This window comes from Brachyhypopomus gauderio, chromosome 3 (assembly GCF_052324685.1).
Source record: "Brachyhypopomus gauderio isolate BG-103 chromosome 3, BGAUD_0.2, whole genome shotgun sequence".
Taxonomy (NCBI): domain Eukaryota; kingdom Metazoa; phylum Chordata; class Actinopteri; order Gymnotiformes; family Hypopomidae; genus Brachyhypopomus; species Brachyhypopomus gauderio.
This window is the reverse complement of record NC_135213.1, coordinates 14,211,364-14,231,311: the sequence shown is the minus strand read 5'-3', so window position 1 is coordinate 14,231,311 and position 19,948 is coordinate 14,211,364. Positions and strand designations below refer to the sequence as shown.

Below are 19,948 nucleotides of genomic sequence, written 5' to 3'. Positions count from 1 at the left end.
CAAATCAAAGTCTGTTTGACCCAAGCTTACCTATAGCACAAGGGGACCTTAATAGCCATGATTGCTGATGCCTTGCCTTCATGGAGTCTCCCACAGAGAGGCGGCCTGATTGTCTAGAACTAGGCTCCAACTTCCTAAGACACAACCTCCGTTTTGCTCAAAATTCAGAGAAGCAGGAGTGGGGAGCTGAAATGGCTCCTCTGAAATGGCACAATGCAGCATCGTCTACGCTTAAACATGTTCTCCCCCTACTGTCTGCAGGTGGCATTGCAAGCCACTTTCATCGAATCTCCTATTCAAAATAAATAAACAAGTCCTTCCCTCCCCTTCGCAGCAGCTGAGCACTGATCGAACAAGCAGCCTAACAGACTTGAATCACTCACATATTAGTACATGTTGGGGGTGGGGGAGGGTGGGAACTACTATCGAGTCCTGAAGAAACCCATACACATGAGGATTCCCGATAAGGTTAAAAGATTTAGTAATACATAGAATAAATAGAATAAAATAGAAACATTTATATTATATTGAGAGACTTTGTGCTAGCATTTAGCAAGCACCTCTCTTCGCGACTCAAAGAACAGACATGTCAGCCCACTAATCGATGATGTTCCTCAGTCCATAATTAGCATTGGAATAGAGCATGCATCTTACGCCTGCGTAACCTTGGAGACGGATAGTACGGGGAACTGGGGAGAGTGAGCAGGAGATAATGAGGCAGACCAAACGCGCGGAGCAGAGGTGAACGTGCACCGAACCCCACCGTCAGAAGGCCCACTGCGCACGAGCGGGAGGGATGCCTGGAGGAAAACGCAGGAGAAACCCCCTTCTCCCCAACATCATCAGACCGCAGCTTAATGAGACCAGCCGGAGCCCAATTTCAGTAGACGGTCGTTTAAGTTTTATTAACATATATACAAAAAAAAAAAATCCTGCAGTGAAACGAGTAAGGGAAGTTAATTAGCCGGGAGCGTGAGTCAGGCTGCTGTGTAGGTGTAGGCACTGGAGATGTCGCTGAACTGGAGGTAGTCTTGCAGCAGTGTGGGAACAGGCAGCTGCTGCACAGTGGAGGGTTTCGAGAGAGCATCGCTGCCCACGGCACCTCGCACCGCCAGTCGACACAGATGAGTCAGTGTAGGAACACACTCTGGAACACAGACCAAAGAGATTAGGGGGACAGACTGGGAGAACAGATACAGTGTATAAAGCTCTACATGTGTGCCATAAGATATATGGGGTGGGGGGAAACTAAGGAGTTAAGGTCAGTGGTAATGCTAATTCGTGAGGCGGAGGGGTGCAGCTTAGTTGTATACGTGACTTTTTTTTTTGTTTGTTTTTTGTTTTTAAAGGATGTTTACCAAAATGTCGGTGTGGGGTCCAAGTGCCTTCAGCTCGACGGCGAGAGAGAATGTGAAGCATCGTGGAGGGCAGTGTCTTCCAATTAATAAACTCCAGGAAGAAATTAAGCACCCTGCTCTCTGCCTCTTCAAGCCTGCATACAAATAACACGCCACATGGGAAATGACACGCGTGAAGAGGCAGGGCAGAATAAAAGTCCTTCTCGGTTCATTTTAGCCTTAAAGTAAACAGCACCTCCCTCATTTCCTCCAACATATATAAGTTCACTGACAGTCAACAGAGCCCAGCGTGGGAGGATCAACTGGGCTCGTCGTGATTCTCTCTCTTACATTTTGTGCTTGAGGAGCAGCGAGGGCTCGAGTCCAGCTTTGAGCAGCAGGGGGAGCCAGAACGGCGCACTGGGCATTTCATCCAGCGCCGCCTGGACCAGCCGGCCCAGCCCTTCCCCCGCGGGCAGGCCGGCGTGCTCCAGGATCAGGGGCAGGTGCTCGGGGACGTGGCCCTGCAGGGCCAGGACGTACGTGGCCAGACTGACGTGCGCGCCGGCAGCCAGCAGGACCTGCGTGATCTCTCGGCTCTGGTGGCATTCTCCATCTAAACTGGGAGGTGGAGAAAGAGGGAGGTGTAGCATCCACCCACTACAGAACACCGTTATGCTGTTACGCGGAGACGGTTAGAAGCAGCCGGGTTCATACTTCCATGAGTTGCACCACAGAGCCATGTCCAGAGGGCAGCAGTACCCAAACTGCCTGCAGTTCTGGGCATCTGGGCTGTAGCCCTCTCTGAGCAGCGGCCGAAGACTGTCCGCTTGACCACTGAGGACTGCGAGATACACAGGGCTGACCTTCCCCTCACCCTGGTCACACTCCCTGCCCGTCACCGAGATCAGTTTCTCCAGAATGCTGTAGGACGTCACAAGGAACAAGGACACGAGGATTAATTAAAAAGTTAATTTTTAAAAAGGCACTTTTATAAAGGCTCATGCCCACCCAACATGTCCTGCCTCTTCAACAGAACTGTATCATTCAATCACATTCATGAAAAGTTCTGCTAGGCGTGTGTGGGTCTTTAAGCACTGACACATGGCTTGACCAAAGTGTAACAGGACTCAACAGTCATGCTGCTGGATATATACACATATATGGAAACAGCCTAAAATTCCAGATCATAATGTCTTTCTTGGCTTTCCCTCTGTCTGACTATAGCTAAGAGAAAAACTAAACTTGCATTGAACTACATAGATTTATGTGCAGTCCATATGTAATATACATTTATCCACCTTGAGAGAGTGTATGAGACATTGGATCACAATTAGGATTTAATATGTCTTTTATATATCTTTAGCAAGATCATCTAACCAAGGAGGCTATTGGCACACATGGCTGTTAACACCCCCCCCCCCCCCCCCCCCCCCCAACACACACACATCACCCTCCCCAACCGTCAGGCCACACATCCCCCTCACCTGACCCGAGCGAACTGAGCTGCAGCGTGGATGGGAAGCTGCCAGCGGTCCTCATTGCAGTAGAGGTTTGGGTCAGCCTCTCGGGTCAGGAGAAGATCCACACACGCTGCGTGGCCCTCTTGAGCGGCGATGAAGAGCGGCGTGGCCAGGTCGCTGGCCTGGCAATCCACATTCGCTCCTGCACCATTTTACAGATTTTACCTTCACAAACGTGCTACTGTGCTTGCGGCGTTCTTCACCTTCACGCCTCTCTCCCAACCCCACACATACCGCCTCAGCATCTGACCGAACACTCGCGCAGCGTATAAAAACGGGTAATACGTGTTGCACGGCATGATATCGCAATGTCATAATAAAAGTAGATTTGACCATTGACCAGAGTAAGCAATGAACTTACTGTGCCCAATATATGTAGCAAGCGGAGTTAATCATTAAAAAGTGCCCTCACCAGCACTGACTAGGACCTCTAAACAGCGGTGGCGTCCATACTGTGCAGCGATGAACAACGGCGTGATCCCATAGTCATCCTGAGCCTCAAGGGAACAAACGCTGACCAAGAACTTCACAATCTCAGTGTGGCCCTAGGAAAAAGACAAGAATGACTTTCATACCTGCCACTGCTTTCCAGACATGATAATCCAGGTCTTTATACAAGGCTGTGGACGTCAGAGGTACGGAGTCTCTGGTCTACGAATACCTTGTAAACGGCCTGATGAAGACAGGACCAGCCAGATGTGGAATGAGCCCCGTTGACCTCTGCTCCTTTATTCACCAACAGCTCCACGACATCTTTATGGCCTCCATCCACAGCTTCAGAGAAAACAGGAGAACCAAATACACTAGAACAATACACGTAGAACGTCAATCAAGAAAATACACAAGCATGCATGTCTAAAAACATACCCGCCTTACCTGTGCATTGTCTTACCTGCAAAAAGAGGACTGGAAAGGTCATTGGACATTTTGTTGATATCTCCACCAGCCTTTAGGAGCCTGTTCACTGCGCGAAGGTGTCCCTCCCTGGCCGCGAAATAGAGAGGCGTTTCGGAGTTGTGTGTCAGGGAGTTCACGTAGTCCTCGCAGATGACTTAAGATCCCAATTAAGGTCGAGGAGAAGGGTGTAAACCAACAATTATTCTGCATAATCACCACAATATCTTTAAAACTGAAACAACCGAGATTTCCACATTAACATTTTCACTTAACTATTCTACATCTCCTCTGGTTGACTTGCCGAAGTGCACGGTGTGGTCAAAGATGCAACTTCTAAGAGTGCCCATTAGCAGAGTCAACAACGCTTCTGTAGCTCACCTGCGGCGCCCAGGAGAAGGCGCGTGCACTCCGAGGAGCCGCACGCCGCGGCCTCGTGCAACGCGTTCCATCCCCGGTTGTCTCTGACGTCCACGGGGCAGCCCTGCTTGATGAGCTTACGGACCCGCCTGCTGTCGCCCCGTCGGGCCGCCAGCGCTACGGTCGAACACGTATCCTGGTAGCACTCTGTGAAGTCCATCGTTGCTCACAATGGAATACACCCTCAGCACCCACGCAGCTAACGTTAGCTGCCCAGCATAGTTACGTTAGCTGAACGGCTAGCCGGTTTAACCCCATATGCAACATTCAACAGTCTATAAAAATGAAGTACCAAAGTAGCTAAGCTAGGTTAGCTTGTCCAAGCAGAAGTGAAATTCGATATGAATTGGATCTAATCTGCACTGTATTTATTTATTTAGCATCTTCAGCTGCAAAGCAAATATACTAAGTTTAGTAACTAACTCTCTGATCAGATGTACATAGCTAAATATTGTGAAATATTCAAGGTTTGGCAACCTTTAGATCTGGGAGATTGCTATACTTAGCTAGGTAGCTAGCCCAGGTTTCCTAAAACGTTTGTGGAAAGTATTTCTTCAAAATAAAAGCCTGTGGGCGTGAATCGAATCATGACGTTCTGGGTTTATATAAACGGTTCAAACTTTAACATGAGAAAATATTTAAAATATTTATTTATTTCTATTTCAAAAGAGATTTTGATTTCAAAAATTTGATTTTGTTTATTGGGGGGGGCATGACCATGGTGGTTTCATATTTACAGTTTTTCTCAGTCGATTTGGTACATTTCTCACATTGGCATCACAACAAGTGCATTTCTCAAAACAGTTAAAAACAGTGTTAAAAACAAAGTTTAAAACTCAATGAAATACCTGCAATAGCACATACTTCACTCAAAATTATTTGTTTTTGCCTCAAATGCAAATATTTAGGTAAATCAATGTGTTTGTGCCATCAGAATGTGTGCCATTGTCTATAAACAATGCAGTCAAAATACTTACCATGTTGTCAGTGCAACTATAAGTCACAGTACAGACTGTAAATATATTCTGATGGAAACAGCTTTTGATTTTTAGAACGCTGCACATTCTGTGGTATAGCAAATGAAACAATACATGTTACACACAAAATACAAACTTACACAGAACACAAAGTTACACATGACTGTATGTGGCAGACTGATAGTAAGAAATTGGACTGGAATCAAATTTGTACAGCAATATTGTTTGATTATATTGTTTGCACTGCAATTTGTTGACAAAAACAAATTTGATTGAAATTCAAATTTCAACTGCAAAAATTGGGAACTTACTCTACACATTAAAAACAACCTGAGCACATACAGCCTCGTCTTGTTGAGGTGTGAAAATGGGACCTGCCACCCCTATGAGCTGGTCTTGATGTCCTATATAGTATATGCAAAAATGCAAAACATAAAATTGAATAACATTTTAGAATTGATGTCAGTGTGCAGCATTACAGTAGAGAGCACATTTCTGAATTGCATAAATTTTTTTCTCTATGAAATGTTTGAACGATTGAAGACACAGTTGTTTTTCCAATATTCGGCAGCGACAAGCTTCAGCCATTGTGAGACCGTGATTTACATGTAAAATATGGTACACAATTTTTGCCCTTATTTCAGCTGGGACAAACCTCTTCCTCTGTTTTGTCCCCTCATCCTTACACCACATAGTCTTACCCCTCTACACCACAGTCTTACCCCTCTACACCACAGTCTTACCCCCTACACCACAGTCTTACCCTTCTACACCACACAGTCTTAATCCTCTTCTTGGCTGTTCACCCTGTATATGGCCTCGTCTTTCCATTATGATACTTTGTGATACTGCAGTGTTTAGCGTCTATAAATGTTTGCCAATTACAGTAAAGGTTCATGAGATGCACCTCTGACCTATGGTTGAAACCATTGGTTGATCTAAACCTTCACCAATTCCCTTTCTTTCTGTAACTGAATGCCAAGATTCACCTGAGAATAATTTAGTCAAGTTAGGATAAATTACCAAAATGTAACCAAAAAAAATAAATGTAAAATGATACCTCAGAGATTATAACAATATGTTCAGCACTTTTGCATGTAATGACCTAGGCGATGACCTACAGCCTAAATGTTTTGGAGCATAAGACAATTCAACAGACAATCAGTAAAACACATTTTGATAAACATGACATAAGCAATTGATAATGCAAAAAACAACAGACAATTGGACAGACAATGTCCATGCCCATTTGCAAAATGTGCAATAGCATTTGCAAAATGTGAAACAATGAGAAATGGAATTATGATGTACACAAGTGACAAGGAGATGTGGAGATTGAATAAACAGTTTTGAGAATTTCAATTCTGATCTGAGAAATGAGCCAAATCGACTGAGAAAAACTGTAATTCACTCATGAAAACTCATGTTACCGGGCTATTATATTGCGATTGATCAATCGATCGCCAGTGGTTGGCGCCAGAGCGAACTAGTAACTCATTGAATCATAGATATGGATCAGAGGTAAATAAACTAGATTTTTTTTTTCGGCGTGAGAAATCAGATGTGTGGCATGAGAGCGTGTGAAGTCAGTCAAATGCGTGTGTCTCACGCTCATTGCGTGAGAGTTGGCAACCCTGCGTTCACAGTTGGGTGTGACTGTTATTTTGATTATAGCACTGAAACATGTATGGCCATGAAGCTGTGTAGTGTGCTGTGGTACGTGTATGCCCATTTGGTATGTGCTCTGTAACTTGTGTTCTTCAGAATGTACTGAATAATATTAGCAGTTATGTGACCTGACAAGTAATAAACTGTTGGGTGTCCTGAGTGGCAACTGTTTAAAACATGGACAGTGCTTTCACAGTGAGATGCTTGTTGTTCATGATACAGAGTATCAGGCAAAGTGCCCTGCATGAAGAAGTGCACCCAAATAAGACCAGCTGTCACCAGCTTTGTTTTGGTCTATTATTATCTTGGCTTACATCACTCTTAAAAACCTTATGAATAAGGTTTCCTATCTAGTATATTGCTGAGGCAAAATACTGAACAAAATGAGGACAACGGCCCATTAGAATCTGATATCTAATGCATTGAAATTATTCAGTGGATATATTATATATTATACAGTGTAATATATATATCAACCAGTAGGTCACACATCCCACCACACAATTAACACCCTTCACATGCATATGTGAAGCTTGCATTTTATCCTGCACAGTATCTTAGCTGTATCTTATCTTAGCTTAGACTGCACTCTTTCGGACAGAGATCTCGGGTGTTGTTCCTGGTATCTGTTGAAACCACTTCCCCAGTGAGGGGTGTGGGGGGGTCATAGCCCCTAGTGCTCCTATTACCACAGGAACCACTATTGCCTTCACCTTCCATATCTTTTCCAGTTCTTCTTTCCTTCATATTTTTCAAGCTTCTCGTGTTCCTTGTGTCTGATGTTGCTATCACACAAGTCTGCCACATCTATCACTTCAGCCCTTTTCTGCTGTTTATCCATCACCAGGATGTCCAGGTTGTTAGCCATTACCATTTTGTCAGTTTGCATCTGGAAGTCTCACAGGATCTTATTTTGGTTGTTCTCCACCTCTTTCCGGACATTGACTTTGGCAGTTCCAGCGCATACTCAGCACAGATGTTTCTGTAAATTAATCCAGCCAATTGGTTATGGCGTTCCATATATGCTCTGCCTGCAAGCATCTTGCAACCCGCTGTTATGTGCTGGATGGTCTCAGGGGCATCTCTGCACAGCCTGCATCTGGGGTCCTCCTTGGTGTGGTAGATCCCAGCCTCTATTGATCTTGATATATATATTTCTGTGTGAACAGTACTGTGGTATCTAGAAGTGCATACTGATTCCTGAGAAGGACTTTTATGGTGGGAGATGAGGCAGAGAGATGAGTTCAAAAGAAACCGAAGGTTAAAATCAGACAAAAGATGAATGTTTGGGGAGGGCAAGGCAAATGAGTCAAATCTGTTCTGTAACAAATTTGACCAAAGGTCCATTCATCCATCTCTCAGGGAACCTTTCCTCTCAGTCTCATCTGCTGCATATTCACCACCATCCTATTCTGTGATGAAGATCATCGCCATCTCCCCTGCTGTTATCTGCCCTTATGTCCATCACAGCTGATCAGGTGAGGAGAAAACTTCATCTGAGGAGACTACATGCAGACAAGGCAGCAGGCCCTGATCATGTCTGCTCGAAAGAACTGAAGTCTTGTTCCTACCAGCTTACCAGCTCTCCAGGATGCTCCAGGACATCTACAACCTGAACCTGAGACTAGTGGGTCCTGAAGAAGCTGAAAGACTGTAGCTCCATGGCAATAACTTCACATCTGATGAAGACTGTGGAAAAGCTAGTTCTCAGTCACGTAAAAACACTGATGATGATGGTAATGGATTGATTTAGGTATGGGGCTGCAGGATGCAGTAATCTACATGCTTCACAGAGCCTACTCCCAGCCCACCTGGTGTTGACAGGTAACACCATGAGACGTGTTCTTTGACTTTTCACCTACCTTTAACCCCATCCAGCCCACGTGTCTGAGGCATAAGTGAAGTTCTGCACAGATGGACAATGCCCTGGCCTCTTGGTTCACAAACGTACTGGACCAAAGACCCGGTGTCTGTGGCTACAAAGCTGTGAGCCGCAGCATGTCATAGAAACACGGATGCTTCACAGGGAACTGTTCTGGCTCCCCTCCTTTCCCTTTCCCTTCCTTTCTGCGCTTCTGACTTCAGGTGCGTCTCTGAGACATGTCATCTGCAAAAGTTCTCAGACGACATGGCTATTGTGGGGTGTATTAGTGGAGGAGGGAGGAGGAATACAGGAGCCTGAGTGACAGCTTTGTGTAGCAGTGTCAGCTCAGCCATCTCCAACTCCGAGAAGGAAAAAAGAGATGGTGGTGGACTTCTCGTAAGAAGGCAAAAACTCCTCCAACCCTGTCATCATCCAGAGTGAGGGCATTGAGCATGTACTGACATACGGATACCTGAGTGTTTATCTGGGTGACAAGCTGTGTGGGCAGTACACACTGGCGTTCTGTTCACGAAGGGACAGAGCCAACTCTATTTTCTCAAGGTCCTTCTGTGTACATGGCACCCTACCACATGCATTCTGTGAGTCATTAGTGTTGAGTGTCATCTCTTATGCAGCTGTGTGCTGGGAAAACAGTATCACCGCAAGAGACACTTCTTGTGATCATCAGGAAGGCTGTCTAAGTCCTGGGGCTCAGACTGGACCCAGTGGAGACAAAAATGCTGGCCAAGCTTTCAGTCATCATCTCACACCCCCCTCTGTGCAGTCATTCAGTAATTAGTTCACAGTGGAGCACAGTGAGCAGCAGCAAAAGTATTTCCTACAGCTATCTCACTCTATAACATCATCCATACCTCATACCTTTAATATGAGCAGTTCATTTCCCCACCTGCACCAACTCCTGTGCTTCTGTGCCTCTTTTGGCCTCTGCTGAACACTCACCGTTTGTTATCATCATCATCATCATCATCATCAGTATTATTATTATATATCATCATCATTATTATTATCATCATCATCATCATCATCACTGTCATATTAGACTCATATACAACTGTTTGTATTTTGCATATATTGTATAGTGATATGTTTAAGTGAACATACGCACATTTGCTTGAAGCACCTTTTAATAGAAGTACATCTCTATATTTCCCAACATCACAAATAGGAAACATACTCTCACTCACTCACACAATTCAAGTCCGCACTCAAACCCCACCTGTTTAAGATTGCCTTCTACATCTGATTGATTCAATTGTGTTGTCTTATCCACCTGTTTTAAGGTTGTCTTTTGTTTACATTGTATATATTTGTAAGGTGTGCTTGAGTGAAAGAAAGGCGCCTATGAAATAAAATGTATTATTATTATTTCAGCACATTAGCCTATTTATATGGGGGATTTTGAGTATATCTGTACAACACAAATACATCTGTGTATTTGTACATCCTTAATCTCACATCTGTACATCTGGACTATATGCACTATATGTACATTATTGTCCTTTTTACTTTGTATACGTATTTAAACTTATTATGTTGTCTTAGGTTTCTCTGTTTATAGTATTTTACTCTGCTGTCTGTCACTACATCTGGTGCTGCACCTCCTGTGTTAACAACACAAGATTCCCACCTGGGATTCACAAAGTGTTATCTCATCTCATCTTGTGTCTTATTATGTAACCTAATACTAGAGTGAAACAGTTAGTCCAGAGCTGAAACAGAGGAGTTGCTATGACCCTGTCTAGGGTCCATAAAAGACGGGAGCGGTTAATGAACTGGGGTTAAATGACAACCAAGTGCCAATGGCGGATTTTCAAGAAAACAAAAATGCAATAGACTCAGAGATGAAATAGTTAAACACTGTATTTTGAGAAATTATATCATATTGTAATACAGTAAGTACAAAACATCAACATGCCATACAGTCCTGAATTATAATACATTTTGTGCTATACAGTTCAGAGCACAGCACTAGTGTTCAGATATTTCAAAGCATTTGAACATTTGTTTATAATTTTATTATTACTTATTATTTCCATCCTTATTATTACTTATTTCCATAATTGCATCTTTCACATACAGTCACAAAATCATGTAAATACAAACTAAATGTAATTCATATTTGATTAAAATAAATTTAAAGGTGTTTGCATATTGACAATTAATTAAGTTACTATATAAGCCTATCCACTCACTTACAAGAGAGGAGTTTTTAGACACACTAATGGAATTTTTGTCAGTACGTATCTCCCTATTTCACTCTCATGTGTCACTACCTTTTGTCACTCCTTCAGCACTGCCTCTCACCTTTCCAGAGTGTGTTTGCCAGCTGCCAATATGAATGGGTCTATAAGTGTATGGACTGCCGTTCAAACATGAATTATTCAAAAGACCCCTAGAGCAGGCACATTTGTGAATGTGTATTCGATGTGACCAGATTGGTGCTTGTGTCTTACAGCAAGTTCAATCGTTGGTGTGGGTCAGTAAAACCAGCAGCTCAAGCAAAAGTTCCCACCATGCCTCCAGAGCATCTATGAAGACAGGTAAGTACTTCAGTGTGTTAACTGCATGGCCAGTCTCTAGTGTTGAGGGACCTGTGTAACTTTCCGTTTTAAACAGAATTTGATATACAGATTTGATTTTGAGTTCCAATGCAAATATAGAGCTTGTATTTCCAAATTTTGAAAATATAAATAGCAACCATATTTTTTAAATTTTATTGTTATGCCTATAATAGGTTTAAGAATTTGTTGCTAATTATGAGCATTATAATTTATGTAGAAGGCATTAAGAACCATTCAAATATGTGTCTCAGGTCTCTTACCCAAAACTATTACATGCAGGCAACACTAATTGACTGAGTAGATCTAACGATGACCATTTGGCCAGGCGCGCCTCTCACTTTAGCTGACAGACATGAAACCTGATCTTGTCTCCTGCTGGTATGGGTCCCTTTATCTTTTCAGTTCGCCATTTCAACAAAATAAATGTAAAGAACAAAAGAAAGATTAAAGAAGTAAACAAAACTTTGCTAAAAAAATTAAACTTGTTTTATAAAAAATGTTGATATGTGTAGGTGATCACTGAACGTCCCTGACACATCTGGAAAGCTGTGAAGAAGAAGACAATGACAACCATGCAAATTTAATTCCATGCCATGGCCCCTGCCAAGTCACAGAGCAAGGTGAGAGGACGCAAACAGAAAGTGGAGCAATGCAAAAAGGAAAATGAAGAAACGAGAACTAAAAAAGGGAAGAAGTCAGGAAGGAAGGTAGGCGTGTCCCGAGGCACCAATGAAAAGGAGCCTGGAAGAAAAAAGGGCAAAGGTGGCCAAGAGCAAGTCAAAGAAGTGAATAAAGTCAGCAAGGGCAAAACCAAAAAAGATGAGGAGAAAACTGGAACAACGGACCAAGCCGAAGAGTCAGAACACGAAGAAAATGAATCTCTTCGAAGAATAAGCAGAGGGAGACGACAAAATGGCAGATCATTGTCTGCTAATGTGAAAACAAGCGAAAGCCCAGTGAAAACAGGAAAGGATGTCAAATCCACATCTAGAACAAAAGCTACCAGAAAAATACCTGGTAATGCTAGAAGGCAAGATAGAAGGATGGACAGCTCCGAAGAGGATGAGTCTAACACCGAAAATGAGAACTCTGAGCAACAGACTGAGGAGTCTAGTAAGGAAGAGAAGGAGGCGGAGTCAGAATATGCAGAGGAGACTGCTGAAACACAAGAAAGAAAAGTGATCAGTGAGGAAGATGTATCAGACCCAGACAACAAAACACAGGAAGAGGTGGATACAGAAAAGGACATAAGAGAGGAGGATGTAGATGAACATTCAGATAGTGAAGATAATGAGGAACATGCAGAAGAACCTGTTGCCATAGCAGAGGATACAGAATCTCAAGTGGTAGTCTTTGAAACCGTTGAAGACAAACAGGAGGAAACTTCTACTCCATCTAAGAAGCCACGACCATTCAACCTGAGTTCACGTCTCCAAGGCCAGACAGAGATCCCAAAATCAAAGATGCTATGTAAAAACGACCCTGCCCTAGCAGAGAAGCCTAACAAAAATGCAGAACCTTCAGAAGAAGTTCAGAATAAAAGAATGACTCGCAAGAGTGAAGCAGTGAAGGGGAAAACTCAGATCCTGCAGATGACAAGTAAAACCAAGACAATGAAGAAGAAAGATGTCCAGAAAGAAGAGGAGACACTGGCTCTATCTGAAGGTCCCAGTGGTATCCAACACAGTCAGTCCAGTAGGTCATTTACAATGAAAGATAGTGATAGTGATGATGAAAATAAAACAGCACCTCAAGAAAATCAATCAATGGATGAATTAAATGGCAAAATCATAGAGAAACAAAAAACATACATGCAACCTGACAATGTAAAGCAAGCCATAGGGAAGGTAAGTACTGCATCAAAGAAATACCAGGGAGTTAAGAAAAAGAAAGACAATGAAGAAACAGAAACAGAAGAGACTGAAGAAGCCACATCCATTAAGCCAACAGAGTCTTTGATAGCCCAGAAGAGGGGATTTACTACTTTGCGCAGGATATCTGTCTGGATTCACAAGAAGATGCCCAAGAACATAAGTGTTCGACAAAAGCTGTATGCTGTCACACAAGCAATTGGAATTTCAAGATGGCTGCCCACCCTGGTTTTGAAAACAAAGAAAGACAGTAAAAAATCCAAAAGGAGCCTTCTTCGCCACAGGATGGCCATAAAGATGGCTGGCAGTGCTGCTAGAAAGAAGACATCTTCCTCAGGGGATACAAAGATAAAAGAGGGAACAAATACCCAGTGTGAGGCTGCTGAGGGCCTGGGATCTTCATCTGATGAACCTTACTCATCTTCACAAGATCCAGAAGAGAAGGCAGGAGATGCAAAGTATGCCATTGTCTTCCCCAGAATTAACAATGCTGGTAAAGACAACATCACTTCTGTTGCTCCTGCCAGCACTAGCACTGGCGGTGGAGCCCCTCCAGGGCTGAAACTCCTAAAGCCCGGGGCACGCCTTGTACTTCCAGTGAAGCCAGACCTCAGCCTGCTCAAGTCTGTGAGAAAAACCAATGCCACTAATCAACCAGAGAACAATGGCAACTCTGAAGATGGAATGATAGACAGTACACATGAGACCACAGCAGACAATAATACACCAGTGTTAGGCAGAAAAGACACTGTCAGTGTCTTGCAAGCTGCAAAAGGAAAGCTTGGGAATGCACAGATCAATATTATGAAATTCTCCAAGTCCGGGCCTCTCCTAGAAGGTAAAAGAAGTACTGGTCAAAACAGAGATGGTGCACAGAGGGAGAGGAGTTCTGGCCAGACAGTTCGATCTGCACAGGCTGAGCCCCAGAAAGATGGCTTGGGGCCACCCTTTTATGAAGAAGAAGCAGACAGAGAGGTAGCTGAGCTCATGGGTGAAGGACCCCTCCCATCAAATGTGGAGCTCCACTGGGCTCAGTATCCCCAAATGTATGGTGATCCTCAAGAGTGGCTTCGTAATGAAAACCTACTGCCGCATCAAACCATAGAGAAGCTCACAAAGTGGACACTGTATCAGGATGAGGACCACGATCAAACAGTACCTAGCCACAATGGGAGGGGTCCATGGGAATCAGAGGATCCAACTCAAAATATGCTAGAGGACAGACTCAACAACATTCAGGTATGAAATTTTCCTGTATTTTATATTGTTTATCAAGTCATTTTTACTCAGAGTGTACTTGGTCTTATACCTGTAGCTAAAACTGCTGCATACTAACAGTGCTAAACCTCGTACGACTGTTGACCCAGAGGCTGCTGGGTCACGATGACTAAGAGCTGTTGTTGTCCTTCTATCTACTGTTCGTTGGTCTCCGTCCCAGGTCCTCATTCCAGGAAGCAAAGAAGTTGTGGAGGTGGACAAACTGGAGGATCTGACACAACTAGGGTAGTGTATTACCTCAATTATCACACACCAACACAGCTTCCCATGAGTATATCGTACAAGTTGCACAAGATTTGTTTACTTATATATCAACATATGACAAGCAAAGATGTAGGCTAAGAATTTGAAATTTGAAACTACCAAGGGTTGAATATAATGGCAGGGCGAATTGAAGGCCATAATGCTTGCACTTGATTGAATTTCTGTATGCACTCAAACTGCCGTTGTGCTAAACAACGCCATGTGTTTTTGCAGAGAGGTTAGTGAGAGTTCAGTGCTGCTGAATCTGAAGAAGAGGTTTCATCGGGATTGCATCTATGTAGGTATTGCTTTTTTTCCATGTTGTGCTATATGACTTCTATCTGGTGTACACGTTCCACATTGGAACTCCATCGATAGCTTCTTCCAAAACTGAATTCACAACAAGTCTGTTTTGACCTGCAGTGTGAAACTGACTGGTCTTTGCCACACTTACCCGTCTTGTATTTTGATCTTATTTCTTTTTATGTTATTGACTGCAACAGACATATATTGGCAATATGTTGCTGTCAATCAACCCCTTTAAGCATCTGAACATCTACACAGAGGACCTGAGGCTACAGTATCAGGGCAAGGAGAAGCAGAACAATCCACCGTGAGTTGTGTGCTGTGCACTTTACTGTATGTCTGTTTTGTGATGTCTGTGAGGTCAGTCCCTGTGATATTGAGTTTGACTGTTGCTGAATAACATCTCTAGTCATGTTTATGCTATTGCGGATGCTGCATTTTGCCAGTCCCAAATCACCACCCAAGAGCAATGCATAGTCATAAGGTGAGTTACCCATAATAAATGGAATCGTGACCATCTGGGCTCATGTAAAATATTTTACGGTGCTTTATTAAGTGTAAGTTCTGTCTACAGCGGACAGAGTGGCTCTGGGAAGACAGAGGCAGCCAAGCTTATTGTCCACTACCTGAGTTCAGTGTATCAGGGTAGAAACGACAACTTGCGTCAGGTATTACCAATAAACCAGATGTTCATTTTCATGTTAAAGGAGATACAGTCTGTATCACACCAATCTTCTTCTCTTTTCTTATTGTTTTCAGCCAATGGATGTCTTGCCCCTGTTAGAAAGCTTTGGTAATGCCAAGACTAGACTCAACAACAACTCAAGCCGTTTTGGCAAATATGTACACATACACATACGACAGTAAGTTAACTCTGAGTTCATTTACAGGCTCTCCTTGAAGCCAAGAGCATAAAAAATTTTCTAAACATAAAATCTAAATATTTAAAACAGCTCTTTGAATCAATATTTTAAATGTGCTTACAGTGGTGTTGTTGTCGGGACCTCGCTGTCAAAGTATCTCCTGGAGAAATCAAGAATTGTTTTCCAGGTACAGTCTGTTTATTGTGCAGTTCATTTTGTATCATATGCATGGTGTTTGTTCTGTGTTTTACAGGGTAAATAATTTAACATGCTTTCATGCAAAGCATGTCAAATAAAAAAAAAATCCCAATCATACTATAACACTTGCCGTACACTTACACGTAACACTTGCTGATAGGATTCAGCACTCTGAGCCTTTTTTTCTCTTGTAGGCCAAAGAGGAGAGAAACTATCATGTATTTTATGAGTTGCTGGCTGGGATGAATCAGTGGAAAAAACAAGATCTGTACTTGCAGGGAGCTGAGACTTACTACTACCTCAACCAGGTGTGAATATGACCCTATCAAATAACCAGGAGGGACATACACACATGATCCATTAGTAAGTATGCAGGCTTGATATTGGTGGTAATGTTTGGTTCTCCATCTTTGATTATTAAGGGTGGGGCCTGTGAGTTGCAAGGAAAGCATGACAAACAGGACTTCCTGATTCTTGTACACTGTCTGGAGACGATTGGCTTACATGCAGATGAGATTTCCACTATTTGGGCCATTCTGTCATCCATCTTACAGCTTGGCAACATCTGCTTTAGCTCCTATGAGGTCTGTTCACACCTGCACCTTTTTAATGTACAAAACACCATTGCATTCTATTATGCAGAATGCCCCACTAACATGGAATATGAAGCTATTATTTTAAAGGTGAACACCAGTGATTGCATGCATTCTCTCTCTGTCTCTCTCTGTCCCTCTGTCTCTCTGTCTCTCTCTCTCTCTGCATGTATTTGTTTGTGAATGTGTGTGTATGTGTGTGTGTGTGTGTGTGTGTGTGTGTGTGTGTGTGTGTGTGTGTGTGTGTGTGTGTGTGGGTGTGTGTGTGTGTGTATGTGTGTGTGTGTGTGTGTGTGTGTGCGTGTGCATTTTCCCAGAGTGAATCATTTGAGCTGGCGAGGATCTTTAGTGAGGCTGAAGCTCGAAGGGTGGGTGACCTGTTACATGTGTCAGCAGAAGCCCTGCAGACTGTCATTACGCACCGCGTCACGGTGACTACCACACACACTTTGACCTGCTCCTACTTACAGTTTTTCTCAGTTGATTTAGTACATTTCTCACATCATGGTTTACATTGGCATCACAACAAGTGCATTTTTCAAAACAGTTAGTGCAAACACTCAAAATTTCACTAAAAATTCTTTGTTTTTGCCTCAAAAGCAAATATTTAGGTCAATCAATTTGTCAGTGCCATCAGAATATCTAGTCTGTGTGCCATCGCCTATGAACAAGGCAGTCAAAATACTTCAAGTCACAGTCAGTGCAGACTGTATATTCTGATGGAAACTACCTAAGCTTTTGATTTCAAGAACGCTGCACATTCTGTGGTATATCAAATACATGTTACACACATACAAACCTACACAGAACACAAAGTTACACATGACTGTATGTGGTAGACTGATAGCAAGAAATTGGACTGAAATCAAATTTGTACAGCAATATTGTTTGACTGTAGTGTTTGCACTGCAATTTGTTGACAAAAACATATCTGATTGAAATTAAAAAAAGACAGACAACTGACTGGAAAAACTGCAAAATTAGAAACTTTACACATTCAAAACAAACTGAGCACATACAGCCTCCTCTTGTTAAGGTGTGAAAATGGAACCTCTGCTACTCCCATGAGCTGGTCTTGATGTCTTATATGCTATAAGAATGCAAAAATGCAAAACAAAAAAATTTAATAACATGTCAGAATTTATGTCAGTGTGCATCATTAGAGCAGAGAACACATTTCTGAATTACATACATGTTTTCTCTATGAAATGTTTGAACAATTGAAGACACAGTTGTTCTTCCAATATTCGGCTGCAACCAATGACCAGCCATTATAGGACCATGACATACATGTAAAACATGGTCCACAATTGTTGTCCTTATTTCACTGTTTTGTCCCCTCAGCCTTACACCACACAGTCTTACCCCTCTACAAAACACAGTCTTAATCCTCTTCTTGACTGTTCACCCTGTACATGGCCTTGTCTTTCCATTATGAGACTTTGTGATACTGCAGTGTTTAGCATCTATAAATGTTTGCCATTTACAGTAAAGGTTCCTGATACACACTTCTGACCTTTGGTTGAAACCATTGGTTGATGTAAACCTTCACAAATTCCCTTTCTTACTGTAACTGAATGTTCACCTGAGAAAAACTGTAATCACATTGTCTGATCTCTGTACAGGAAACCACTTATGATAGGATTTACTGCCCCCTGTCTGTGGAATCTGCCATTGAATCCAGGTGAGGCTCTGACCTGGAAATGTTGGAAATACATTGTACCATTCTTAAAATAAATTTAAAGCTGGTATTTTGTTGTCATCAGTTGTTTATGGCATTATTTATCAGTGTTAAGTGTACATAGCACAGATGTTCTACAATACTTACAGCTTTCCCACTGTGACTCAGGGATGCCGTTGCCAAGGGTCTTTACTCTGTGCTCTTTGATTGGCTGCTTGAACGCATCAATGAGTGGTTGATCCCCACAGAGATGGACAGCACTGTTGGCATTGTGGACATTTATGGGTTTGAGGTTAGTCATGATGTTGACTTATGGGTACTGCAGGATCACCCATCCCTGCTCCTGAAGATGTGTTGGCATGTGGCTTAAACTTAACCTTAATCACACCTGGTTTGCCTATTCTGAAAACTAGAACTGCATGTGCTAAAGTAGGTCTGAAAGTACATAAGGAGGATGTCCAGAGGCAGTCATCCTATTATAAATATTCCATTGTATTTACGGTGAAACATACTGTATTAGCTAAGTGTTGAACCATATCACTATTACAGGACTTGGGTGTGAACAGCTTTGAGCAGCTGTGCATCAATTTTGCCAATGAGCAGCTGCAGCAGTTTGTGAACAAGGCCGTTGTGTGTCAGGAGCAGGTAGGACCCCCCCTTCCTCTGTACAGGCCATGTATAGGGACACTAGTCGGACCAAACAATCACGGCACAAAGCTGTTGTTTTATAGATCTGTAAGACTGCACCAGTGATACAGCGTGTAATGGTCAGTGCTGTGGCGGTGTGTCTGTGTGATGTTCCTGTTGTCCGCTTGCCCGGTGTTGGACTGGCACCGTGTCTGACTGTGGCTGTCTGCTGTAGGAGGAGTACAGATCTGAGCAGATCCAGTGGAGTCCGGTGGCCCTGCAGAGCCAGCATTCCTGCCTGGACCTCATCTCAGCACGGCCACATGGGATCCTTCGCATCCTGGATGACCAGACCTGCCTCCCCCAGGTTAGCACCGCCTTCACACCGTAATGATGGCAGTGTTGCTCTCCAAGTGAAGGAGTCTAATATCATCCATTAATCAGATTAACATGAAGCAGCACACCCTACCACACAGGCTGAATACACTGAACAGAAGTCAAGGGCAGATAGATAGATAGATAGATAGATAGATAGATAGATAGATAGATAGATAGATAGATAGATAGATAGATAGATAGATAGATAGATAGATAGATAGATAGATAGATAGATAGATAGATAGATAGATAGATAGATAGATAGATAGATAGATAGATAGATAATATTCTGCCTCGGTAGCTCAAGGTGTAGCTTTTTAGATGCCTCTCTCTTTTCATCATTCTTTTTGTTCTTCCTCTCTGTCTTAGGCTACAGACCATACGTTTCTACAAAAATGTCATTATCACCATGGCAACAGCCCATACTACAGCAAGCCCAAGACTCCTTTGCCTGTCTTTACTGTGTATCACTATGCAGGAGCTGTCACCTACCAGGCAATCAGCCAAACACCACACAACCTATTCATCCAGTCGTGATTGCTGCTTCACATAAATATTTGGTTATTGTTGTAGTACTACGAAATATAGAAAGTATTGGCGCTTCATATTTTATTTGTAAACACTTTTTGCCATTTTCATACATTT

The 19,948-nt window shown here is 42.8% G+C and overlaps 3 protein-coding genes across 3 annotated transcripts; 2 read left to right on the top strand and 1 right to left on the bottom strand.

Moving 5' to 3' along the window:
* Positions 1–871: 871 nt before the first annotated feature.
* asb3 (ankyrin repeat and SOCS box containing 3) lies at positions 872–4,715 on the bottom strand. Its single transcript, XM_076999665.1, has 9 exons — positions 4,136–4,715; positions 3,753–3,911; positions 3,522–3,634; positions 3,273–3,405; positions 2,825–3,002; positions 2,055–2,261; positions 1,689–1,958; positions 1,359–1,492; positions 872–1,147 (listed from the first exon to the last, which is right to left on the bottom strand). Exons 1-9 carry the CDS (start codon positions 4,332–4,334, stop codon positions 978–980), a joined length of 1,563 nt encoding a protein of 520 aa, XP_076855780.1. The 5' UTR covers positions 4,335–4,715; the 3' UTR covers positions 872–977.
* A 7,143-nt stretch (positions 4,716–11,858) lies between these two features.
* LOC143509619 (uncharacterized) lies at positions 11,859–13,064 on the top strand (the record flags this gene model as incomplete). The annotated part of the gene is made up of 1 exon (XM_076998472.1): positions 11,859–13,064. A coding segment is annotated over exon 1 (1,206 nt), but the record flags the coding sequence as incomplete, so codon positions are not given.
* Positions 13,065–13,169: 105 nt separating this feature from the next.
* On the top strand, positions 13,170–19,840 carry LOC143509618 (unconventional myosin-VIIa-like). The gene is made up of 16 exons (XM_076998471.1): positions 13,170–14,375; positions 14,575–14,639; positions 14,892–14,955; positions 15,161–15,270; positions 15,373–15,447; positions 15,538–15,631; positions 15,723–15,826; positions 15,950–16,013; positions 16,219–16,332; positions 16,447–16,608; positions 16,935–17,048; positions 18,243–18,301; positions 18,467–18,590; positions 18,848–18,943; positions 19,161–19,292; positions 19,673–19,840. The coding sequence occupies exons 1-16, from the start codon at positions 13,284–13,286 to the stop codon at positions 19,838–19,840; spliced, it is 2,637 nt and encodes an 878-aa protein (XP_076854586.1). The 5' UTR covers positions 13,170–13,283.
* The last annotated feature ends 108 nt before the right edge of the window (positions 19,841–19,948 follow it).

What these genes read in the sequence shown, in the direction of transcription:
- asb3 (XM_076999665.1), bottom strand. Translation starts at nt 4,334, where the DNA reads ATGGACTTCACAGAGTGCTACCAGGATACGTGTTCGACCGTAGCGCTG. An exon ending in TTCCAGTCCTCTTTTTGCAG is followed by an intron (nt 3,635 to 3,752) that starts GTAAGACAATGC and finishes TTTTCTCTGAAG; the next exon opens with CTGTGGATGGAGGCCATAAA. An exon ending in GCTCAGTTCGCTCGGGTCAG is followed by an intron (nt 2,262 to 2,824) that starts GTGAGGGGGATG and finishes GACGTCCTACAG; the next exon opens with CATTCTGGAGAAACTGATCT.
- LOC143509618 (XM_076998471.1), top strand. Translation starts at nt 13,284, where the DNA reads ATGCCCAAGAACATAAGTGTTCGACAAAAGCTGTATGCTGTCACACAA. An exon ending in CTTACTACTACCTCAACCAG is followed by an intron (nt 16,333 to 16,446) that starts GTGTGAATATGA and finishes TTGATTATTAAG; the next exon opens with GGTGGGGCCTGTGAGTTGCA. An exon ending in TCATTACGCACCGCGTCACG is followed by an intron (nt 17,049 to 18,242) that starts GTGACTACCACA and finishes ATCTCTGTACAG; the next exon opens with GAAACCACTTATGATAGGAT.